The 26791-nt window shown below is 39.7% G+C and overlaps 1 protein-coding gene across 2 annotated transcripts in view; it reads right to left on the reverse strand.

Annotated features, from left to right (window-relative positions):
- The window catches only part of PPP3R1 (protein phosphatase 3 regulatory subunit B, alpha), a 37992-nt gene extending 19175 nt beyond the window's left edge, over nt 1–18817 (reverse strand). For both annotated transcript variants that reach the window (XM_053974191.1, XM_053974192.1), the window contains exon 1: nt 18643–18817. In XM_053974191.1, the coding sequence (XP_053830166.1) occupies nt 18643–18645 (3 nt within the window). In that variant the 5' untranslated portion in view covers nt 18646–18817. The remainder of the gene's footprint in view (nt 1–18642) is intronic.
- Nucleotides 18818–26791: the final 7974 nt, after the last annotated feature.

Below are 26791 nucleotides of genomic sequence, written 5' to 3' on the forward strand. Positions count from 1 at the left end.
AGCATACAAAACCAAAAGGTGCTCATCCTTGTAAATTGCCTGAAATGTGCAAACCACCTTGTCACAGCACTGGCTGCTCCAGCTCTGCACTAAATGCTCCTGCATTTGTGTTTTTGATGCAAGGGCACCTCCTGGGGTGCTGGCAACACACTGTATGTTGTGCTTCTTGCATCTGCTCCTGTACCTTCTACACTTCTGATTACCAACTGTTAGCAAAAGCAACAAACTTCAGTGGGCAAGTGAAACAGTCCAAGCCATGTCAGCTGGGGACCAGAACGAGGCATTATCAAGATGGCCAACTTCAACTCTTAAATTACACAGAAAGCTGTTTTCCATCATCCCCTACCACAACTTAAAAGAATGGGAGTATTAAAAAGAAAGATAGAAGCAGCTGGCAGTTCACATTCAGGAAGAGCCTACACATAAGACCCTTCTCCCTGTGCCACAAACACAGAAAATGCTTCTCTGTCTTTTCTCATTCTTCTCCATACCACCAAAATTAATATTGATGACAATTACCTGTTGCAAAGAATTCTTCCTCCTCCTTCGAGCTCATTTTCCATGTATTGTCACTTTCATAAAGCTTTAACAGTGAAGAACTGCTTGGTGAAAAGAAGTTTGATTTGGTTGGTTATTTTTTTAATGATCATTGTTTAATGAATTACTAGGGCTTTGGCTGTCAGAGGTTCATATTCCTCATCAAAAAACAGCAGGCAAGTAGGCAAACTAAAAATTTCAAGGCTCTAAAAACTTCTGCATGAATAGACACATCTACAGTGGTTTAAAATAAATTTCACACAAAGCCCAGGAAAGCTTTAAGCCACTTTAATATTTGCATTTCTGAATTAAATGTTGGTTACAAAAATATGCAAGATGTCACTTATTGTAATTTATACATTTCATGAGGAACTTATCAGAGAATTAAACACTAAAAGGAGTTTACCAGTGCACAGATGAAAGACATACACAAAGTTTCTGTAGATACCACCAAAAAATATGGATTAAAACAAGAAAAGCAAGAACAAGATTTCAGTGTAAAAAAGCAGCAAGAAAAATACTTTAATCTACCCTGTTCAGAAAGAGTATGAATATACTTCTATTTGGCTTTTTTTGTTAAATTCTATGAGAAGAAGAAAAAAACCTTGAAAACCCTTGAACAAACTACTCAACACAGTAACGTGGTTGTCAGTCCAAGAGGAGTCTATGAATCAAGAAAAATACGTCACTGATTATCTTCTGTTTAATTATCCAATTTATACATGGCAAAGGGAAACTTGTAAAGGAAATGTTATAGATAAGATCACCAGGGAATTTGGCATTTGTGTTTTGACTTGGAGTAATTAAGTCGCCTTTTTGGCTTTTTATTGCAGGCAGTGAACAAATCTGCCTAAAAAGTGAATATCCAAACATAGTTATCTGAAAGCAAGACTTAACTGAAGAACTGGTAATAGTGCAGACTAACTGCCAAAATTTAGAAAATACCATTTAAAACAACTTGGTGACTTCGGTATTGTTTTATACAAACCAGCTCCTAAGTACTTCCTCCTTGAATTAGCAGCTCTCCAACACAAGACTTCTACTCAAAGAAAATAAATCTACCTCTGAGATTCTTACATTCATACTAATGTTGAGTTAGATTTTGCGATGCAAAAATTGAGTGAAGCTAAGAAATTAGAAGACATTGAATAAGAAGGCTTGTAGAAGTTCAAGCAACTTAGCAGCAGTGATAGTTTCACTGTTGACCCCAAATTCTCAGCTTGTTTTCTAAGATCATGTCCTAAAGAAGGAATTAAAGAAATACATAAAAATTCATGTGAGGTGATACCCACCTCACATTCGGTAACATCAAAAATTAAATACCTCCTAGCAGTGAGCTAGACTACAGTCGCCAATCTTGCATTATGTTTTCAGGTCACCAACAAGTCCAGTCTATCCTGAAGCTAGGCCAGTACGACAGCGGTTTAAGATCCAAGACTTCCAAGCTGAATCTAGCTCAAATGACAATTCATTGAGCCTTAAGGACTACACTACAATTTTCACCACCTCAGCTCTGCTCTGTGTTCCAATCATTGTTGTAACCAAAGCCCATGACATTTCATAGCTATTACCTTGGCTATCCAAAAATCCAATGTATTTTCTGGCACTGGACTGTCAAATCTGGGCATCTTGCTACCCTTTGGTGTGAGCCTTCAGTCATCCACTTGTGCAACAGAAGGAATTAAAGAGGGTACAAACAGGCAACAAATTCTTACAGGTTATACAGAAAAGTCATGGATTAAAGTAAAGTAAATAAATAAGGAAAGAAAAGACAGGAAAACAGAGAAGCAACAATAATGGCACCAGGTAAGTAGCACAGACAACAAGTGTGACAGTAAAGGACTTGGACATTCCACTGGTATGTAAGAGTTGCACTTCTCTGCACTTCTTCGGGTAAAACTTGCCATCAAAATCAGTAACTCTTACTATGAACACAACTGTAATAGCTAGAACTAGCAACATATATTGAACTCACAGAATGGCACAAGCCATGAAAGAAATCTGTTTTGGTATTTCTTAACCAAATAAATCTTTCAATGGTCCATATGCAAAAGAATGAACAGTATTCTTATGGAAGAGTATCCACCACTTCTTTAATTCTTTAGTCAACCAGCAACAAGACGCATATTGCAGCAATATATTATAGTTATTTTCTCCTGGACCACTGAAGATACAGCTACAAAAGCAAGCCATGAAATTTATGAACTCATCTTAAATGTTGGTATTTAGATTATCTTGGGTGCAATCACACAGTGCACGCAGGACAACAAGAACAATCTGTGCCTCTATCATCCCAGTCAGCCTGGGTTCCTGCAAGGCAGGCCCTGCTTGACCAACCTCATCTCCTTCTATGGCAAGGTGTCCCACTGAGCAGATGAAAGCAAGGTTGTGGATGTCATTTACCTGCACCTTCGGAAAGCCTTTGACACTTGTCTCGCACAGCATTCTCTTGGAGGAACTGTCTGCACATGCCTCAGGTGGGCCAGGAGTTCCCTGGGTAGAACCCCCTGAATGGCCAAGCCAAGAGTGGTGGTGAATGGCATTGCATTCAGCTGGGGGCCTGTCACCAGCTCCCCAGGGCTCAGTTTTGGGACAGGTCATATTTAATACCTTTGTCGATGATCTGGACAAGAGAATTGAGGGTACTCTCAGTCATTCTGCAGATGATACTATGGGAGTTGTGTTCTGCTGGAGGGTAGGAAGGCTCTGCAAGGGGGATCTGGACAGGCTGGATTGATGGGCCAAGGCCAATGGTGTAAGTTCAACAAGGTGAAGTGCCAGGTCCTTCCCTGGAGTCACAAACCCAGACAGCACCACAGGCTGGGGGAAAAGTAGCTGGAAAGTGTCCCAGCAGAAAATGACAAGATAGTGTTGACTGACAGCAGCTGAACATGAGCCAGTGTGTGCCCAGGTGGCCAAGGCAAATTACATCCTGGCTGGATCAGGAATAGTGTGGCCAGAAGAAGCAGGAACCTCATTCTTCCCCTGTACTTGGCACTGGTGGCACCTCAAAACCTATATCCAGTTCTAGGTCCCTTACTTCAAAAAGGACATTGAGGTTCTGGAGCAAGTCCAGAGAAGGTCTGGAACTTAAGTCCCATGAGGAGCAGCTGAGGGAGCTGGGGATGTTTAGCTGGGGAAAAAGGAAGTTCAGAGGGGACTTTATCTCACTATTCATTTGGGATTGAAAAGAAATCTTACAATTACATTTAGTTCACATATTTCTGTCCAATCAATTTAAGGTTTCCTTTAAATAGGTAGAGGCATTTTCCATTTACTGGCCACAACTACCTAGCATAATAAAACATCCACAACTCCCTAGCATCTCTGTTACAATTCCACCCAGCAGTTTAAAACCACTGATGCAAGCCAGTCAACATACTCTTCCATTCCACCTTCATGTTGGGAAATAACTTCCATTTAGATACATAAATTATGTTCTCCCCTACATCTGCCAATTTTATAGTAACTTTTTGTGGACACTTTCAGTTACATTTCTTGTAAAGGTAGATTTGTTTACTGCCTGCAATAAAAGCCTAAAAGGTGACTTAATTACTCCAAGCCAAAACACAAACCAGAAATCTGATAAACAACTGAACTTGTATCAGTGCTCAGTTTTTATGTATGACCTTAAAGGTGAAACCAAAAAAGTACAAAAGACAGGTCTTACAGCTGTTGTTAATATTCTAACTCAGTACCTCACCTGAATACTAATCAACAGCAAACACCAAGGAAGGCTGTAAGCATTTTATACAGAGAAAAGAGAGCACGTCAGGGAAAAAAAATCATAAACAAAACCACAAAATCAAATACAGCTTCTTTTAACTTACCTTGGAAACAAGAAGATTTCAAGTTTTAAATGTGTTATCCCCAAAGAAGCCTAAACTTTTAATCCTGCCTCTAAATAAAATACTCTGTGACCTTCAGTACTGATGGAACTCAAAAAAAGATTAATACCTAATTCTTCAACATATTTAAATTGCAGACATCAGAGATAATGAACCAAGGCAAAGGGGATTGGTGGATTTGGGATTACAGTAGAGATCAAGTCAGGTTAAAGCTGTTACAGCATTCTGGCATTGCTTCTTTCAAGTATGCTGAGTGTTATAATTCCCTTTGCCACAACAAAAAAAGAAAGTCTTATTTAAAAACAAACAAACAAAAAAACCCCACCAACTTATTTTAGATATATTTACTCCATTTGCTCATAACAAAGTAAGTGATGATTCCTTAGAAGACTCTCCCCTCTTGCATGTATGTCAGGTTCTACCACATCCCCGTTCTGGATACAGGAGGCAAGAAAGACTGTCCAAGTCTTAGGAAAAGCCCACAGTTTACTCCTTAGTCACCATCTAATCCAGTCATGTCTCTGCTCAAGCTTCATCAGTCATTTTAAGGGAAGCCACTTGTCCCCTGGCTGGCAGTTGGCCAGTAACTTCTGCTATGCTTTATTTAAATCCTTCACTGTCCACGGGTCTCCTCCAATGTGAGATATTAATGGCTTAAGGCCATCATAGTCAAGTAACTATTCCAGGATATCACAGGGAAGCCCTAAACCAATGAAGCACAAAGGAAAACCAACGTTAGTGATGGCTTCTGTTGCCAAAACCTCTACCAGACAGAAAAATTAAAGGAATAGAGAGTGTAATTTATGAGAGGATTCAGCCTTTAATATACCATTTGGCTTTTTTAAGGGAAACATAACAAAAAAAAAAAGTGCATCTACTCAAATAGGGTAAAACCACATTTTAAAATTTTCATGTTTTGAATTTCAAGTGTTCAGGACTGAAAAGCAATCTATGATGTCTGTACACTTACAGCAGGGATTATATGACATATATTCATATACATCAATCCCATAGCATTCCCTATCTGAACTCTGTTACACTTGCTCAGCTTCCAGCAAAAATCTAAGACTTGCATGATCTCGAAGGTATGATTAAGTAGTTGGTTTAATCATAGATCTCTACATGCAGACACAAACACTAATTACTCACCTGCAGAGTCTCCCAGAAAAAAAAAGTCACCCAAGACAGAATGAGACATACAGACCCAGCAGAAACAACAAAGAGCAGGTTGCTAAATAGCTTAGTAAGAAAGAATGACCAAAGATAAAAGCAGTTTTACTGCAAAATCCTTTTCCTGAATTTGGAGGACAAAAGAAGCCATGAGGTCAGAGCATACACCGATAATATCATTTACTAGGTATGTATGTATTCCCCCAAATCATCTCACACCAATCTGATGTAGACATAATAAAAACCTAAAGGATAACTAGACTACTATAAACTTAACTCAATTTTCCCATCTGTAATATGTGAGACTATTCACATTTTCTGTACCATTTTATGATCTCCCTAGTAGAGCTTGCAGTATGTCAGACAGACAGATAATAAAAAGTGCTAGAACAAATATAATGAGTTTTTAAAATTAGGTAAGGCAGAGAATAGATTGTGCCACATTTAGAAAACTAACAAATTAATCTTGTTATTCGAAGGAGAAAAGCAATACCTCATATGTATGAGAAACCACAGAAAACAGTAAGAGCTCTCATTGTAAAAAACTTGCAAAAACATTGCAATCTGTAAATAAAACTCGAGAGAAAAAACAGTGACAGGAACCGAAGTGTTAACTTTGAGCTAAGGTACATTTCACAATTTCATTTTTGGCAGTTCCCAGGTGCTACTCTTTAGCAGCAACAACCCAATCACTTCAAAGCTCACATTTCTTAAGCTTGCATCATTCTCAAAATTCTCAGAACCCTGCAATTTTAAGTGCAAAAATGAATAATGAACTCTCAAAAAGCCAAGGAAAGGAGTTTCCCAGAAGGATTCTCAAGCAACACAACCTTTAGTAGAGGAACAATAAAATTCTGACACCACTAAATGAAGTTCTGATGCAATTAATAGTTCACAATGGGAAGGCTTTGGGATTAACAGTTTGATCCTCCACTGCTTCTGAAGAAGTCACAGAAAAATTTACAAGATAATAATTTATTTGTTCCACTTAGGTTAATATACCAGTTTCACCTACAAAACTTCTTTCTACGTTTACAACACAGAGTGAAGTTTATTCAATTCCCTTAGCTAAAGAGCAGACCGTGGCAACTGGTCCTTTTCAGCTTTAAAGACAATTGCAGTAAAGTTTGTCAATCAATCCAGCCCATGACTGTGCTGTTACATGGACTAACCCCACGATACTAAAATCAAAACCAAGACCATATGTCCAGAACATCTGTGATCCAAGTCCAAAACAAGGTAGAAAATGCAAACGCCTGCAAAAGAATAGACACATCAATGACAAGTTACAAACCTCCCCCCAAACCTGAAACAAACCATAAATCTTTATGCATAACAAAAGCAGAACTAAAGAGCTTCAGAGAGCATTTCAAAGAAGGCAGCTTTGGAAGCATACAGTGCAAAAGCTTATCTAAAGAGTGTGGGAGAAAACATAAAATGGGACTGAAGACTTTCTCAAGTGACTGAGGTGTCCTGGGATTTTCAGAGTTAAGAGCCAACATCTTAACAAAGAAATTACATGAACTTACATTTAATAAGATATTAAAGAGAAACAAAAAGCTAAAGCATATCACACTGATCTTGTTTTTTGGGACAATGATGGATATAAACTGGATATCAGACACGATCACCAATTTAATCTTTTCATTAGCAGGAAGGACTTTTTCCCCCTTTGTTGGTGAATATGAACACAGAAAATCCAAGCAACTGCAAACAGTAAATTGTGTCACGTTCATGTGAAAGAACAACTTCAGATTTGGAAAAGTAAACTAACGCAGAGAGCAAAGGAACAAAACTTCGTTCAAAACATTAGGCCAAAACATGCAAGCATCACCAAGAACCTGGAGGAACTACAGAGTCCCACAGTTTTCACAAGAAATTAAGATTATACTCAAGCTGTTATTTAGCATACCATACTCTATCAAATGAAGAAAAGACAAAACTACCCAGAAGAGTCAAAACACTCATTTTTTGAAGGTAAAATATCTAGTAGGTAATTAAAGCTCTTTCAGCTTCTCTCCTGCTCCACGACAATTTGAAGACAAAATGAATTTTTCCCAGAAAACAGACAACGTTCCAGACTTCCACTTCAACACAAAGCAATAACGACCTCATCACTGGCTGACCTACATATAAATAGGTACAGAACAATTACTTTACAAGAAGATATTAACTTGACCTAAAGCCGTATTGAAATATAATTTGCTATCTATATTCTCATGAGGTTGCTTTTAATTAGGCCAATTTAATTCTCAGCATTTTGTGTGACTATAAAATGAAAAAAAATCAACTTGGGAACTTCAGCAAGCAGCTCTACAGACTAATCCCTGTAAAAACTCTACCAAGTTAACTCTACCAAGTTAACTGGTATTTCAATAGCCCTCCAAAATTAACAGTCAAAGAATTATATTCTCTGTAATACTTCCAAGTCAAGCACTCTTGCCACTGGATTGATGAGGAATGTGAAATACAGGCTTTCTTTTCTCTGCATTGTTTTTAACCATGTCTAGTAGATTGTGGAATTCACAGTCACTTAAGGTATAGGACTTGCTTGCAAATTTAAACCTCTTTTTGAGTAATCTTCAAAAACCCAAAGGCTATCAATACCTATAGAATCAAAAGTTACCTTTTAAAAATATGACTTGTGATATGCCAAATACAAGAAATGAGTAAATTAAAGGATGGCTCAGTCTTCTGAAGTTTCTGAACTTCTGGATTGGCTTGTACCAAGAAGACATTTAAATCCAAAAGCCTGAACAATTCAGGCAGGAAAAAACCCAATAACCATTAGATCAGTCTCCTACTATTACACTTCAGCAATAGTGTGATGCAGTGAGCATTAGAAGGGAGTAAGAACATTTCTCCTTGCAGAGGTTTTTCCAAAAAGTAGAAAAGGAGCTACAGCAGTCACAGAACCCCAAGCAAAGAAAAAAAATCTCCCCCCTAATTTCTGCAAGAAATGGCTACAGATCCTTGTGCCTGATTAGCCTGAGACAAATACCAAAGATAAGAATTTAGCTAGAAATGAAATGTAGCATGTTGTCCTCTGACAGCAAGTGATGAATATACAAATTACTATATTTGTTAATATATAATGAATATATATAACTAGTTATAGAATTAATGCCACATAATTAATGTATTTCTTCCTCATGTAGTTAGCAAAGGTCCCTTGCCACAAACTTGAGCAAGGAAAGTATGGAAGATCACTATCAGTTAGAAAATAAGTTTAGGTAGCTTCTTTTTTTAGGGGAGTTTAGACAGTAGATTCACTGTAAGTGGTATTTATAGAGGGTAAAGAAAATAGCAAAGATATATTAACAGATTATACTGCATCATATAACAGTATTATGCTACTTAATGTAAAAAACTCTACTGCAGTTCAACATAAATCCCTATTCACAGAAACAGTGAGGTTAGAAACAGTCAAGGACAACATGACCTGCACATCTTTCTCTATCAATTAATTTTCCTAAATTTTTAGATTTCAACAGTGTATTCAGTCATGTGTTAACTGCAAAGGGAAAGGCTTTAGGAACAGTTGCACAGGTATTATAAATCTGAAAAGGCCAGAAGCAAAAAAACAAGACGATGCAGCTCTGCTGCATACAACAGTTTAGTGCCAGTTTTAACAAATGCCCTTGAGCAGGGAAGTGCAAGAACCAAATCAGAAAGTATCAGTAATTCACAAGGCTCTGCCACAGGGGCTTAGAACAGAGTCAGGAAAGTCACAGAGAGTCAGGAAAGTCAGCATCCAGCACTGCACAAAAACAGGCTGCACAAGTAGATGCTGTCACCAGCCTTTCTTCCCATGTAAGAAACTTATAAATAGTTGAATACCACTCAGGAAATCAAAAAGGGAAATCTAAGTTTGAAAGGAGATAAACATCTTACTGCCCAACAAGAAGAGAGGAAGAGGAAACAGGATGATTAAAAAAGAGATCACAAAGCAGGCAAAATGTCATTCAGGCTTCATCACAAAAGAGGCTGAAGAGCATTGTGAAGAATTGTGAAAATGACACATACCTCAAAAAAGAAAAGACAGTTCAAAAATGGGATTTAATTTCACAAACTGACACGAACAAAAAACAATCAAGGAGGCAAAGATGTAGAACTGAGCAAGATGTGCAAATCAAAGGAAGAAGCAGGTTGTGCTGAAGGGGAATTGTTGCATAGAAACAGAACCTGAAATATAGACATTGTTCATATTCTCAACCTGTCTAGTTTTGTCTTTTGCTTTTTTACTAAAGGAAAATAACTTAATCAGAACTTGCAGCTGTCAGCTAATAAATGGAGACATTTTAACAAGTTCGGGTTTAGTTTATGCTATTCAAGGATTCACAAAGAATAAAAATTAATTACATGGTTTGAAAACAGGCCCTACCAACACTAAGATCCAAAACAGAGGGATTAAATCCACTGTAATTATCAAGAAATTTGCAAAATATTAAACAGGTCTTTTTGGCATTACCAGCTTCCATTCTAAAGTGAATACTTAATTTCCGGCACTCAGGAATTTTCCACAAATTAGAAATTGGTTTTCTGAAGATGCATTATAAATTTCCAAAGTCTTCAATTATCACAGATTTCCCAATAAAATGAAGCAAAATGAAACATAATAAAACAAACAAACAAAAAAAAAAACTAAACAAAAACCCAACCAAACCAACAAAAAACGCAACAAACCAACAACACAAATGCTTTCAATTAAGGTTTTCCCTGCTATGGAACATTTGCAACCTTCAAACAGTTTTCTTTTTATGACATGCGTCATAGAGAAAGTACTGACTATTTTTAGTCATAACACTGAGGTGATGTCCATTCAGGAGCTGGTTATATTAAGTAATACTCAAATGCTATTTAGAAGAATATTTCAGGTTAAGTTCTTCAGGACAGGAACTGGCTTATTTCTCACATACAGGAATGCAAATATTGAGTATCACTTCTGCTACAAGCTAGTAATAGGGTACTCAAAAGATTAAATTAGAAGTCCAAACCAATTTCAGTAGCTTATAAACATTCATGTCAAATGTTTGAAGCATTATCCAAAATCTCATTACCAGAATAGTTCGAAGATATCTAAACTAAAGCACTTTAGCACTTCCTGAGGATTGCTTAATCTTGACAGAAATCAAAGCTTATTAATTGCTGTAATTGACAACACAACCATAAAGAGCTGTCCTGAAGAGCTGTAAATTTTCTTAAGTAGTAAATGTACATAAAAGCAAGCACAGGAGTACAACACTACAGCACTAGAAAAATTACTGGTATTTACAGGCTCTACAGGTTCCAAAAGAAGTCCAGTGGATGTACCCCTGCAGAGACCCAGGGACTTCCAGTAATAATTACCAGTTGCTCACAATCAAGAATCCAGTCCAAGGTGCCATGCAAAGACTGACACAGTTGTGCATGTAATCACAACCTGCCCACAGAACCACAGGCCACCATTTTTCTGCTATTCACCATCTTATCTCTTCATGTGCCATACTTTCAAAAATTTGCAGTTTGCAAGCATTAAAGGCGGTATATAATGTATATACATTTGCATACTAGTCTGTAGAACTGCAAATCAAAGAACACTTGTAATTTTAAACAAAGTGTTTCAGCAGCTCTTTGTGAAACACTGGGTAACAAGGTTTGACTTGACACAACATTTACAGCACTGCACAGATGCTACACAGTATCTCTGAGAAAGTAGATAAAACTACTAGTAAAACCCATCCTTTTCCTAAACCAATTTTTCTGGAATCTTTAGTTGTTCTGCCCCCTGCTACAGAGCTATTACTGCCTCATTACATAAAATGCCTACATCTAAACCCACCATCTTCTCATTCTGCTCCATTTTAGACCCCTTTACTCACATGACTTGTTTTCCCACCACAAAGGGCATCTGGCCACCTTTTAACTCACCATCCCATTTTTTCAAGGCCTCTCAAAAGAGAATTTTTCAGAATTGACCTTTAGCAAAACTCAGCTGCACCACCACTAGAGCTGCACTATAACATTGAAGAGTACACAAGAGTCAAACTTACTAACCTTTCATATTTTACAAATTATGTTCATCTGATTTTTCAATGCATTGTCTGAAAACAAACAACAAAAATCCAATACCAGTGGTACCTACTACAAATGCCTTAGTCTTATTAATAAAATAAACAGTGTTTTGAATAAAATATTTCAGGAAAACACTGCTTCCATAAGAATCACTGGAAAAACTTAGTAAGTGGCAAACACGTATTTTACTCGATACCTCTGAGAAGAAAAGTTATTAGAGTGCCAAGATAGTCTACTTGAGTCAAATATAAAAATCATGTCTATTTATTCATCTGACATTTTTATTACTGCTGCTTAGAAGTTCTCCTATTTGTCATAGATTTTTTTCTAGACTTGTTAGCAGATCTACATGCAATCAAGCTTTAATCTAAAAAAAAATCTGTGAAGTGTCACTTCAGCATTATCAACAAAACTGATCCATGACTGCTCAGATACCACAGTGCTAAGCCTGTTAGCAGTGGCTCAATACTAAATTAAACTTCCCAAGGGAACATCTTATATACACAAGACTGAAAAGCTGTTCAGTCATCATGCCTACAAAGTACATGAGTTCTCCTTCACAAGCTCAGGCCTGAAGCATAGCCATGGAGTTTATTGAAAAAGAAACCCAACAACAAACCAAACAACTCCATTTAAAGTCCGCTCTGCTAGTCATAGTGTCATTCAGCAGAGGGAATTCAAATGACTTTTTTCAGCTTCAGTGATGCTATTCAGAACCTACACAGTCAGCAGTAAAACAACAGTTGGTTTTGTCCTTTACCACTTACTACAAAAAAAAACCCTAAACATCTGATAAATGCACACAGGGGAGATACTCACAGGGTAACAACAGAGAAGACGTAGGAAAAAAGTCCTGTGTTTTCCAGCTGATGAAAATAAGGGGTAAAAAAAATCTCCATATTTGTCACAAATACATCAGAGGAAGAAAAAGTTCCACAGCATTTAAAGATGATACTAGGATTGTATTCTAGTGAGAATCACAGCTGAATCCACTTTTCCAGTAGCTTGGTTTCTTCTCAGAACATATCAACCCCGGGCTTCATTTCTGGGCTTCCTGTTGTCCCATTCCTTTCTCTCCTGCCCCTCCCAAATTCTGACTGAATTGCTTCCATAAATGTCTTACTACATTTTTTAATTCCTACCTTACCTAAGTTAGGAACTATTATAACTTTAAGCCAACTCAAGCTTCAGTTCTTTGTCTTAAGTTTGCTTAAAAATGTTCATCAACATAGACTTTGCAAATATTCACTGACACAACCTGTTTACAGCTCAAAAGCCAAGATTTTTATTGGCAGATCACAAGAAATGCTCCCTTTAATCCAACACATTTAATAGGTTTCCAAGACTTCTTTAATGCAGTTAAGGATTATTTATATCACTAGATTTCTTCCTTAATTGTGGAAAGGAGTATCAACAGCAGGGCCAAATGACTGTCAAGTTACAAGTGAGTCAGATATAGTCTCCAGCCTGTTTTGTATCATTAACACAGTTTTGCCCAAACAGTTAAAGTGCTTGTAGCAACATCTAAAACACTGTCTATATGGAAAAAGCCTAATAAACTATAGCTATCAAATTAAAATTTTCAAGCAACACAGAATGTCAAAATTAAGATGAAATTACACTCCAGAAATTACTTCACTTGAAAGACGGGGGTTTTATTCTTAGACACACCTGAAACTTAAAGAAAACCCAACTCTCCACAGATTTCTGCCACTCAAATTATGTATGTAATACCTGAATTGAAAGACAACATAATTTAAGCTTAGCCCTCGTTAAAATCATCTCAGTATTACTAAATACATTATTTCATCCAGTGACCTAAAAAATCTAGCTACATCATTGTATTGCATGCACAAACTGTATGCACAAATTTATTGCTTCTAGTTCTGGACTCTCCCAGAATACCTGAATTGGTATATCAAAAGATTCCCACTTCATTCAGCACATTAATGCAATCCGTGTAGCTGATCTTTCTGACACTGCTGGTGTCAAGATTACTTTAGGCCACTGACAACTAAGAAACAGAGTAGCTTTTGCAAGATATTAAAGGCCCATCTCCAGCTCTAATCTCTAAAAGCAGTCACTTTTAAGTGGCTAAAACGCTGTGACAAAGATGTTGGAAGAAGGCAGCCAGTGACTACAGAACACCATCACATGCCCTAAGCCAAATGGACAATGCACAGTACATTTTCTAGGGGCTGCATTTTAACTCCAAGTCCCAAGACCCCTAAATTTTTAACAGCTAATTTGAATTAGACTTATTTCTTTTCAAATCTACAAACACACATTGCCAGTACCACATATTAATGGCAACTTCTAAACAATAACAAGGACCTAGGATAAGTTTACTACCCTGCCATGACCTCGACCTGCTCCATTTACAGAACAAGGGCAATATTTACCAGCTTCCCAAGAGCACAGAAAGTTAAATTCTTAGTCTTTGGGAAAGAAAGAATGTATTTAAGTAATTTATATAATCATGTCAGACAATAAAATTCCAACTGTTTCAGGAGTTCCAACTTTTCTATATTTTAATTAACATAAGCCTGCGAGTCAAACAAGATGCTTATTTTCTAATGGTGTCCTGCTCAGAGGTTCCAGCTGCGTAACCTTTAAGCACAAGCACTTTTTACTCCTCTTTTTATGCTGACATATTCCTGTTATCATTCCTTCCCCACCACCTCAATTTTTACTCCCCCATCCTCGCAGTGCTCACTCCTCCAGCAGCAGAAGAATTGGATCATGACAAGGACACCACACAGTAGCACCTTCTCTGTTTCTGTTGATTCTGGCAAAGAAATAGCATGTAGGATGTATGGAAAGAGCCAGTCCCCTTTACCCCCATGGTCCTTCTGTAAGGAACATATAGGAATAAACAAGGCCAGGAAAACAGAAAAACATATAGCCCAGAGAACACGATGGAAAAGTGGGAAATATGTCACTATATGAACTAGCTGCCAATGAACAAAGAACTGTTCTAATTTTTTACCAATTTTTCTCCCAATTACAACTTGACAAATGATATTACACAGAGAAGGGAAAACAGGCTTGGCAAGGAAGAGGAGGGGCAAGGAAATTGAGAGCAAATTGCTTTCAAGAAGTCACATATTAGCTCAAATTACAAAAAATGTTTTTTCCATTAAAACAATTTTTTGCCATCATTTCATATAGTTAAACCAAAGTCTTTAGAATCATTGAATCAGTTAGATTGGAAAAGACCTCTGAGATCACTGAGTCCAACCTACAGAACGTTATGCTCAACTACCATTCAGATCTAAACTGTTTTAAGAGAGTATACATTTTTCTGTAGTGAAACACAACTAAATACAAGCAGTAAAAATGGGGAGGGAAAGCAAAACAATTCTTCAAAATAGAAGAATAAAAATCCAAGCAATGTTGAAAAATCTTATGCAAGATTAATTTATGAATTACAGCAGAAGAACACTATCAAGCACACCTACAATTTAAAAAAGCTATTTCTTCTGTAACACTGCCAGGTAAGCATCAACTCAGCACCCAGATTAAGAGGCTGGAGTATCTCTCTTACAAAGAAAGGCTGAGGGAGCCAGGACCTAATCAGTGTGTATCAGTATCTGAAGGGAGGGTTCCAGAAGGGTGGACCAGGCTCTGCGTGGTAGTGCTGAGCAACAGGACAAGAGCAATGGGCAGAAACTGATGCACAGAAGTTCCACCTGAACATGAGGAAGAATTTTTTACTGTGTAGTGACCCTGCACTGGAACAGATCACCCAGAGAGGGTGTGGAGTCTCCCTCCCTGGAGATATTCAAGAACCACCTGGGCACAATCCTGTGCAATGTGCTCCCTGCTTGAGCAGGGAGGTTGAACCAGGTGACCCATTGTGGCACCTTCCAACCTGACCCATTCTGTGAGGAGGTAGAAGCAGACAAGGAAAAATGGTTTGGCATAAAAATGTGCATTTCTGCCTCATCTCGTTTCCTCGGAAACACCAGAATTACTGAATTCTCTTTTTCTGGCACTGATAGACAGAAGACAGTCCCATCTACTTTAAGACAGGAATAAACCCCACAATTCAGGTGTTATTAATCCACTCCCTTAAAATTTTCCTTTCACCTGCTAAGCCAGATGCCTTAGGTGATGAATACACTGAAACTTCTGGGGTATGCCCACCATAAGCTAGCTTCCCTTCAACTACTCAATTGTCATACTCCCTATTGTTAAATTAATAGTTAAACCATATAAAAACAGAATTCTACTTCTACCACATGAATGGTTAAAAAATATAACTGCTTTTTAAAAATGTCTTTTTCCCTCTCCACCAACAGGCTCTATCTTCCTGTTTAGGGATAACTAGCTTTTTGTTCAGCTAATAACCAAAGCATGTAACACTCTCCCTGCTAAATAGTACAGAATTGTTTAAGATCATCTTTGGGGTTGGTTTTTTTTTGTTTTGTTTTATTGCAAAAAAAAAAAGTTTAGGAGGTTCTTTACTCCAGTAATTTAGAACCAGTGTTAGATCAGCTCTGGCAGGAGAAAATGCACCAGAGGCACAGGTATTCAAGTGAAGTGAGTCAAAACAACTGAATAAGAGACGAGTTAAGATGGATGCACGATGTAACATGTTTTGGGTGATTCCTGTAGAATTCTGGGGCTTCTGTACTACATCTATGAAGTTCAAGAACTGGATATGAACCAGAACACAGACCATCCCAAGAAGACAGTATTTATCTAAAACTAAGATCATTTAATACCTTTATCTGTGCTGTTTACCTTTTCCTAGAAAACACTACTCATAGGAAAAACTTGCTAAGTCAACTCTGACAAAAATAGCTTATCAACATTACTTCCAGCATTATGTAATGGACTCATCATCGTATGCTCTGACAGATTATTTTCGAACCAGCTACACCTAAACATCCAGAAGAACATTCTTTGACTCACTAGATGTTTTTGTTTTATCTTAAGCTACCTATTACAAACACAACAACACATTCATCTCTTTTTCCACCATTACTGTCAGCTCTCATTCTGCAAGAACATAAAAGAAATGTTGTACTAGACTGTGAAAAAAGAATTTCTCTAATACCATAAGGGTTGAAAACAAGATGTACTCCATTTAAAACTGAACTCTTTCAATGAAAATATCCCCTGATTAATGACAAAAAAAAAAAAAAAAAAAAGGCAACTTAAATGCTGGGTGTGGTTTTTTGTTAATGTATAGTTTTATATTGATTTTCAGACTAAAAGACACCTAAGATCAGGTGGTACCAGAACCAGTGTAGTGATACAGGTACAGTAGTGCTCTGCTTACTTAAGAAAACAAGCATCTCTACTGGCAGAGATAACATTCATACCATAACACCTTTTTTCCCCAGTATATGCATTTCCACATTGCAATGCATCATACACAAATACTATTCAGGAAGCAATGAAGTAATGGTCAACATGATTACACCATCAAAAGATCATAGGAAAGCTTTAGTTACAACAGAATGGATGAAAAAATAATCAAAGGTAATAATACATGAAAGTTAAGTTCATTAAAGGTCACTGACATACACATGGGCATCATAGTTCAATAATATTTCTTTCCTTTTATGTATGTTAGTCTATCTCATCTGGCAGATCTTTGAGAACAAAATTTTCACAGAAGATCCAACTACTGGCAGGATGAGCACAACTGTTGTGTGGAAAATGATCACTGCTCATGATGATCTATACATTCAAAGTAATTAGCAGTACTGTAACCATGGCATAAGTGATAATAATTTTTTAAGCCTCAAATTTATTAATACCTTATTCTCAATATGTGAACTTCCCCCCCCAGTCTTGATGTGCTCCCAACCAAAACCAAAGCTTAATACACGTCAAAGCACTTCTCCAAATGCACATCTATTAAAGTGTACGCACAAAACCAGCCTGAGCATGGCACATTAGTTTCTGCCACAACTTTATTTTTTAAAGGAAAGACTGCAAGGCCTGCTTAAAAACAAAAGGAAACCCATTTTTGACTTCCAGGCCCTGTGAGGTCTAACGTGCAATGTGATAACCAGCTGGCCTCGCTCTGAAAGGGTTAAAAACAACAACAACAAAAAAAATTGAAACCACTTGCATTTCTCCAGCAGCAGAACCAAAATATTGCCAGGTCTTCCTGCAGCCAGAGTACCGCATAATTTGGGCTAAAATAAATGTTTATTAAAAAACAGGGCGTTGATTTCTTGGCAGCGGCGAAAAGCAGGAGACACCCCTAGTGTCGACGTAAAATACTACAGGACTCCATACTGTACCTCCAGGTTAATTTCACGGCAGAAAAAAAGGAAATTTAAACCCGTCAAGATTGAAAAAACAGAGCGACTCCCGCACACAGACACACACACCTGGAGACACCGCACTCCCGCGGGCTCAGTCCCCGAGCACCCATCGTGTGTGAAGTGCCAGCTCTGCGCCCCAGCCCCGCTCCAGCGCGCATTATCCCGTCCATCGGGCTACGTGCATTACAGCTTTCCGGTCCGCACACGAACAGCACGGCGCTACTGCCGCTGCACCGGGGGCGGGGGGAGAACCCCGCCGAGCTGCGAAACAACCCCCGCACGGCAGCGCCGCCGAAATCGCCGGAGTTTGGTTTGGAAAAGGCTCCGGGGGCCGATGGTGCCTCCGCGGAACAGACGAGGCGCAGCACGGGCGACGCGAATCCCCGGACGGCGGGGAGGGCCGGGTGGGGGCGAGGTGAGAGGGCGCTGGGGAAGGGAAGGGCCGAGCCCGGCAAGCGCTGCTAAGGCGGTGGAGGGAGGAGGCGGAGAGCCCGCGGGGCTCCGTGGGCGGCGGAGGAGAGCGGGGGATGCGCCCGCCGCCGGGAAGGAAGCCCAAAGAGGCGCTCGCCCGCGGGAGGACGTGGACGGCCCGGGGGCGGGAGGAGCCGGGTCAGGGGCAGGGCAGCGCCGAGGCGGAGCGGCGGTGGGGCCGCGGGGGTGGGGGGACCCGGCCCGGTCTGGAATATTCCAGCGGGGCGGGAGCGGGGAAGAGCTAAGGAGGGGAAGCGAGGGAGGGTCCTCACCATGGCGGCGGGTGGGCGTCAGGCGTCTCCCCCGCAGATGAATCCGCCGACCCCGGCCTCGCTGTGCGTTGTCCGGCGTCGCCGCCGCCGTTGCCACTCCCAGTCCGCTGCCGCCGCCGCTGCCGTCACTGCGGCAAAGGCTCCGCTGACCCGCGCACCGAGCGAGCGAGCGAGGGAGGGAGGGAGGGAGGGAGGGGGCGCGAGCGGCGCTGGCGCGGGGCGGAGGGGGCGGGGCTCTCACATCCGGGAACTCCGCTGCGCCGGGGGGCGGGGCGAGCTCGTGACGCCACCGGCGGGGCGGGCAGGTGGGAGCGCAAAATGGCGGCGGGGCGCTCGTGGGGTTGTCGGGGCCGGGAGAGATGTTTGAGATCATCGAGTCCAACCGGCGTTGTCACTGTAACTCTAACCTCGAAGCCGCTAAACTACATCACCCAGCACCAAGTGCAGGCGCCTCCTAAGCACCTCCGGGTTTTTGGTGACTTCACCGCCTCCATCGGCAGTCCATTCCAATGTCTGGCCACCAGACCAGATAAAAAAATATTTTTTCCGACTGTCTAATCCCAATCTCCCTTGTCGCAGTTTGAGGCCATTTTCTCAGGTCCCCTCACTGCAGGCAGGTAGAAGAGGCCGGACTCAGTTACTCGGAGAGGGCCATGAGGGTCCCCTGAGCCTCCCCCAGGCCAAACTACCCCCGGGCCCTCAGCCGCTCCTCATGTGCGGAAAAGGGACTTTTGGGGCTGCCAGAAGGTCCCTTTTAGTAGGCCTTCTGTGTTAAATGTTAGCTACAAAACACAGCTGTTTATTTTTTTTCTGTGACTAAACCAGGACTGATCAGGGTGATGGCAAACACTTTTTTTTTTTTTCCCCTTGTAAGATGTGATAGATGAATGTGTGATCATTTTCAGTGCTGGGCCTGGCTAAATGTGACTGTGGGGCTGTAGGGAATGGCTTGAAAAGTCTTGAAAAGGGCTCCAAGAATGTGGATTTCCTCACCTGTGCAGCAGATGTACAAAAATACCTTAATAAACTCAAGGTTTATTGCTGCTGCAGCTACTGGTGCTAACAATTGTTATCTTTGCTCCTTCAGGCCTCTGCCTGGGGAAAGGTTCCCTCAGGAAAACTGCCAGAGCTGCGGGTTGTCCTTGTTCTCCCAAACACCCTCTGCTTAGGCTGGTCTCCTTCAGCTATAACCTGTATATCTGTATTATTATATACATAATTATTTTATATATGTATGCATGTGTGTGTATGCATGCATGTATTTTTATAAGCTTTGCTGCTTGAGCTTCCTCGTGCGACTTCTGCGTTCTGCAAAAGGCGGGGAAAAAAAAATCCGTGCAGGGAGGAAGCTCTGTGCAAGGAGGCATTGGAAGCATGCCTTTGAGAGGTGGCTGCTCTGCCTATGTCCTGGCTGTTATTTTCCTCAGGTTTTTAAAGTTGTACTGCAAGAGGCTATCCAGGCTTGAAGCTGCTCAGTAAAGACCAGAGAGTTTTTAGTGTTGGAAGGGGCCTCTAGAGATCATCTAGTCCAGCCCCCATGTTTAACAGATTTTTGGAGTATGGTGTTTCAGTACTGCTAATAGTTAATTGCACAAAACTAAAGGAATTGTGCAGTGATGAGATAATCCTTAAAAGTGTATCCGTGTATCTTTGTTTCATGCCAGCTTTGTACCCTGCATAGTCTACAAAATAAAATTACTGAGCTGAATGCAAGCTCAGATGAAGGATGTAGTCTCAGTAACCCCTTTGAGGCAAGATTTAGGGCAATGCAACTGCTTGCATAAGTAAGGCTGACCCTCAGGGAGTGATCTCTATATCTTGTGAAGTTTTAAGTAGGCCAGATGACACCTTTAAAAACCTCTGTAATGGGTAAAATAAAATAGTTAATAAAGAGGGTGTGGTTCCACGTTTCCTTTGGTGTTTTTGCCTTTCTGTCCTTTCACTGCTAAATGCGTTTATTTTGGAGCACCATGACACAGCACATAACACTGTAACAAATGAGGTGGTGATGACAAAATAATAATTATGCATAGTTGTGTTAATAGTGCCAAAGAGAAGACTCTGTACCACGTTGATGTTTTTCAGGCATTTGTTCCTTGGCTCTCAATAGCTAGACACTTTGCCAGGGAAATGCAAATTAATTCTGTCAAGGTCAAGGTGAATGGTTAGCTAATTCATAGGAGAAGGGAAGACTGGATTGTTGCTTTAAAACCAGGTTAATTTTTTAGGACCACAGCTGAGAGCATGAGCTTTCCAGTCTAAAATGGCAATATCCTCTCCCTTCAGCTCCTTCTGGAAGAAGAACTGCCTCATCACTGTTTCCCTATTAGTGGGAGTCTGAGCTGATCTAAGATTAGCAAAGGTTACCTTTGGAGTGCATGGAGAAACCTGGAATCTTGAAATTAAATGCACAAATCCTAAGAGGGATTGAAATCTCCCATGGGGAAGTCTGCTCAGGGACCTACATAAATGAAGGGTGACTGTGGAGTTCAAGGATAGATGAAAAGTTGTCCTGTTCTAGAAGACTGAAGCAAAGCAGAACAATAAATGTGCAGTTCTTAGCAACTGTTCATGACTGACAAATGTTCTGTTCCCAAACTGATGCAGCAAGGGGGAAGCTTCAGCAGGAAGAGCCAAGAGTGGGTCAGGGAGATTGCACAGAAAAGCCTGGCAAAAGTAACGAAGTGAAGGTGGTGGTGATGAGTGAAACTGAATGGTGGTCATTTGCACCAGAATAAAACAAAACAAGCACGGAAACATAAGTGTAAGATGTGAGTTAATAAAGATGTGAGTTAATAAATCAGCAAAACAGGCTGGTAAGAACCTGGGCCTGGCCACAGTGGGAGGTTATACATCAGAAAATGGTCTGGTCCAGGGAAGGAATTTTCTGCCTGTTTTTATTAACAGATACCGATGGTTAGGATGTCTCTTCTTTGGAGGGGAAAAAACCCCTAATTGATAGGATGTCTAGGGATAAACTATTCCCAGATTTTACTAAAAGTTAGCATTAAAACTGACTGGCCTCTACCAGAAAAATAATAACTTGAGATCTCCAAGAGGAAAAGGAATTATCAGATAAAACAGTCTTGCTCCTTGCATCTCTGTCATTGCAGCTGTGTCTAGCAGATGTAAATCTGGAGCAAAATCAGCTAAATTAAATTGAAGGAAAGTAGAATTTCTATTGAATAATGTAATGAGATGAAAATAAACAGAAATGAGGAACATAATACCTTATTTGTTACCTTTGTGAGTTCCAAGTAGACAGAGCCAAGAACTTAGGAAAATACAATTTTAATCTCGTGATGCAGTTATGTCACTGCTAATAGTTTTGAACCTCTAGATGCAGTACAAAGAAGAACTAGGACACTTTTAATTCCCTTCTTTTGTTCTAATGTATCCAAGTTGCTTTTCTTTTATCTCTAACTTCTAAAAGAAGTTAAAAATGAAAGATGGTGTTTGTTAGTGTATAGGTAAGAGCTGTAGAAAACCATGACTTGCATTTAACACTTTGCATTATGGTACCTGTATTTCTGACTAATATTTTTGAAAATATTGATATGTGATTTTTTTTTTTTTTAGAGTAAGACATTGCTTTGTCATTTTTTTGCTGGAAGTAAAGCTCAGCTGCAGCATAATTACAACCATTCAAACTAGGATCATAACATCATGGAATAATTTGGATTGGAAGGGACCTTTAGGGGCCACTTAGTCCAGCCAAGGGGCTACCTATGTCCACCATAAATAGGGACATCTTCAACTATACCAGGTTGTTCAGGGCCTGGTCCAATCTGACCTTGAATATTCCTAGGGGTGGGCCTTCTACCACCCCTCTGGGCTCATTTCATAGCATGTTTCTTTGAAAGTGCTATTTGTGCTATTTGTGCTGCTCTACCTGTCTCAAGGTTTTGAGGATTTTTTAATATAGCATGTGTCTTCGATGTCCTGAGCATATCCTTCTTTGTCTTGCCTTGCCCTGCTCTTCATATAAACATTCCTGACTCACAAACCTTGCTGGGTGCAATTTGTCAGCATTCCCCTCTCTGTTAACCCAGGGTTAGGGCTGCCACCTAATTATATAATCTTCTGTCCTGACCCTTAACAGGCTGTAAGCAGCTTTCCCAGCAAGGCAGGTAAACTCTTGGGGCTGAGTGCAATAAAGCTTGAAATACAGTATTTTTAAGCATGTTTGTGTGTTTGTATATAATAGTGTTTTATAAAAATCAATAAACTCTTATTCTTCTGTAATTCTGTAAGAGGAAGAAAGGAAAGCAACTTATGAACTGGCTTTGAGAGAAAGTGTTTTCAGTTACAGTGGGCAAGGGAAGATGTACTTTATCAGCAAAAGAGGAAGCCTTTTCAGATAGAAATGAAAACTGTCCTTTCTCAGCATGTTTGAATTGCCCTGTTAGTGCAGGTCCTGAACTCTTAATGTCTGTAAAACCAATGCACCATATTGATTCATCATTTCAATTGTAATAAACAAATAATAAGCAAATCCAAAGATACAAAACTGACTAGAACTGACAAATGGTTGGAAGGATAATGTGCCTCTCATCGTATCTCTCTTACTCCTACATTTGTCTTTTCAGGTTAAAGAAATCAAAGGAAACCTGTCCTTATTTTGTGGCATATTTGTGAGAGCATATATAAAGTGCCAAGACTTGGGAGGAAAGGGAGATGATACTTTTCAGATCCAGTAAGGCACGGCCGAAAAAGCTGATCTAATGAAAGACCAGAAGAATACTGTGGGGCACAGAAGCCTTGTGAAGCTGTAGGTAATAGGGTGAGTTTTAGTTACCCATTGGTTTATTTTGTGTCACTGTGGGATGCTAGATTTCAAATTGCTAGAAGGGGTGCAGATGTATGGTTGTCTCTTGCATATGTGCATTTACTGAAACAGTGCTTGTTAATGCTTCTGATCTGTGGATCTTCCTGCCCAAGGTGCTGTGAATTAAATGACCTGATAGTAGGATTATTTATTTTCAACTCTTGTTTGTCATTAACAGCCCCCAAGGACTTGAAGACACAAACTGAAAACCATTACAATAAACTTTTTGTTTTTTTCTTAACTGCATTATGAAGAGTGGCCTTCTGATTTCCTAATCTTACTGCCGGTTCTGGCTAGGATGAACTGGGGATAAAAATTTTTTTTGGTCTTTGTCTCTGTGCTTGTAATAATCACATTACCAGATAACTCTCTGCAGAACAATATGGAAACAATTTGCAAGAAAGATTGAGACTAAAAGGTTGTATTTTTCTAGAGACTCTGCTGTTAGTGTAATACTTTCATGCAGTGCTCTTGTTTGCCTAGCAGTTTTTTAAGAATTCCTGATGGCATCCAGCTGTAGCTGGGGTTGGTATAATTGGCTGCTTTTTTTCTGAAGACATTTGTTTTGGGGAGCTGTTATGGGCTGACTGCTCAGACCTTGCAACAAATGGAAGCAAGTGCTGGAGTAGTGTTTGATTTTTTTTTTTTTTTTTTTCACTTATGTGCTTATTTACAATCTTTGCAAAGTCTTACCTATTTTGCTTAATTCTGCTAGAGATATATGTGTGTCAGTCTGACTTGTGAAGTTCCTACCTTCTTGCAGTAACTGACTAAGGCCGTAGAGACCAGCCTGCACAGGTTGCTAGTGAGCTATTAATGTATGTAACTCCAATATTGCAGAAACAATCTCTTGAATTACTGTTTTATCACTGGTCACGTATTGGCTGACTGGTTCAGGTTTGGGCCAGTGCAAATTCTGAAGGTGATGACTCAGGCAGTAAACTAGACCAATGATTTAATGGCAAAACAACATTCTGAACTGAAACTATGCCAAAAGGTCTTTATTTGTTCACTGTCTTTCTTGTAGCAGAGAGAAAAGTAGGGAATTGCTTTGTTGCTGATCCTCTAACAGTTTGAGCTGGGGACAAATTTTGAATACCAGTTAGTAACCTGACACTTTCAAAACAGCATACATATTTTCCTGTGGAGTACCTTTTAGCATATCAGTATGTGTTGTGGGGAGTTAATTAGTGCAAGGTTCTGTGTCTATTACCCTCTTTTTGTTGTCATGGAGGACAAAACCAATGGCATTAAGAAATGCTGTCTGTGGTGTGATATGTTAAAGTGCATCTAGCTTAGTTGTGTGTTTATTCTATAGCTTGCACTGCCATGATCTCTGTGCTCATGTAATCTGTTTTCATTTGCAGTGCTGTCAGCAGTATGAAAAATAAAGTAGCATGTTAGAGATTTCAAGGAAAACATGATGCAGCATGATCACATATATTAATGTTAGAGCCCTTTAGCTGAGGCAGAGACCACACTAAGGGAGTCACTTGTGTGTGGAATTCTCTGCTCAGGGCTGTTGTTCCATGCAGAGACTCTTGGGAGGGCAGATGGAGGACTGTGTCGTTTGTCATTGAGGGAGTATAACCCCCTATGCCAATGTTTGCCACAGAATGGGATTTTTTTCTTTCCCAGGGAATTCAGAAGGTGATATTCTTTTCTCAAGGTGCAAAGCACCTGGCCTATCAGCTGTGCCTGTCTGTCAGTGTTTCGATCAACATTGGATACCACCTTTTTCTTATCATGGTAGTATTCAGGTATTTTGCACCTGCAGCAAAGCACTAGAAAATCACCTCAGCTCTTTAGTGGTGTGTGGAAGTTTCAGTAGAAAGTGAAATTACACTCAAGCTGCTGGATGGGGATTCTGTGTTTTGTTCACATAAAGCAGGTTCAGGTCCTGAATCCCCAGCATTTAGACTTCCTAGGTTTGATGCTTGCTCTTTGCACTTGTAACATGGTATAGTTACCCAAGGAATCATGACTAGGTTTAGCTTCCTGGCATCCTCCTCCTCTTTAGAGGTAAGTAATAGACTGCAGGTAACAGATTGCAACATTTTTGCAGAGTGTGTATGTGTGTGTCGCTAAAGCTACTGGGAGGTCTTGCTTTGCACTGAAGTTAAAGAATCTATTACAGGAATTAAAAATTGGCGGGACTTGCTGTTAATCTTTGTTAATCTGCAGATTTTGAGTGATTTAAGTCTTTGGGCCTTCATCTCACAGAAGACTGTCTAATTAAAAGGGGCACTTGCCAGGGATGGTGTGCAGCTTGTTACCCTGAACAGTGTTAAGTCATGGTGCTTCTGCCTTCTACTTATTTGCCAAAGTACCATCAAGTTTCTGGTGTGGAATTGATTTATAACTTCAGTATATTTAATATCAGCTTCTGATCCATCCTGCTGTTTCTGAACTCTCCCACAAGAAAAAAAATAGAAATTTTCCTTTCCTGAAAGGACCTGCAATGTTTCCAGAGGAGATTTCAAAAGTCAGAATAAAGACATTTTCTCTTATTTTCCTATCAAAATTCCCCCCAATTTGTCCCCCTGCAGATAAAATGTATGCATAATGACAGTGAGGTTCCTAGGTAAATACCATGAAATTTTGGGTGTCTTAGTCATACAGTGCTATTTTTCTTTCCTCTGTCAATAGGGAAGAATACTGCTCTCTGAAATTTGTGCATTTCAGATTTTGTACTGTAAAGTACCACTGCTGGAATTTTGCTGAAGCCCAAACAATTTTCCACTGGATCATAATACCCTTAAACGTACTGTCCCTAGTTTATGCAGCATGTATTATACAAGAAGAGATACTCCAGACTGTCCTCAATATGAAATCTAGTTTCAAAAAACCCACTTCTGTAAGCTTTGTCTGTGGCAGGAACAATAAGACCAGTAATGATTCTGATGCTTTTCAGCTGGTGGGGAATGCAACAGAACATTTTGGATGTTCCATGACCTTGGATCATGTGTTTATGCATAAATAACCAAGAAGAGGCTTAAGAGAACAGTGTCAGAAAAAAAAAAAAATAGTGCAGATTAAGTTATCAGGATAGTACTAATGAGATGAGACTGTGTTGAAAAAAATTGTATTATCTTTTAAAGAACTTCAGGTTTGTCTTTTCCCATTCAGTTGAAGTTGTAATATGACCCCTTCTGCGATTTAGGAACAGCTGGTAAATTTGCAGAGGAGAGTTAATGCCCAGGAAAGTGAGGTATGCACTTGAACCTCACAATGCCATGAGACCTTTGTACTGCATGTAAATCTCAGTATTAAAAAAATATGGAAACTTGTTCAATGTTATAATAAGCATTTTACTAATGC

Source organism: Vidua macroura, chromosome 3 (genome assembly GCF_024509145.1).
Source record: "Vidua macroura isolate BioBank_ID:100142 chromosome 3, ASM2450914v1, whole genome shotgun sequence".
NCBI classification, from domain to species: Eukaryota; Metazoa; Chordata; class Aves; order Passeriformes; family Viduidae; genus Vidua; species Vidua macroura.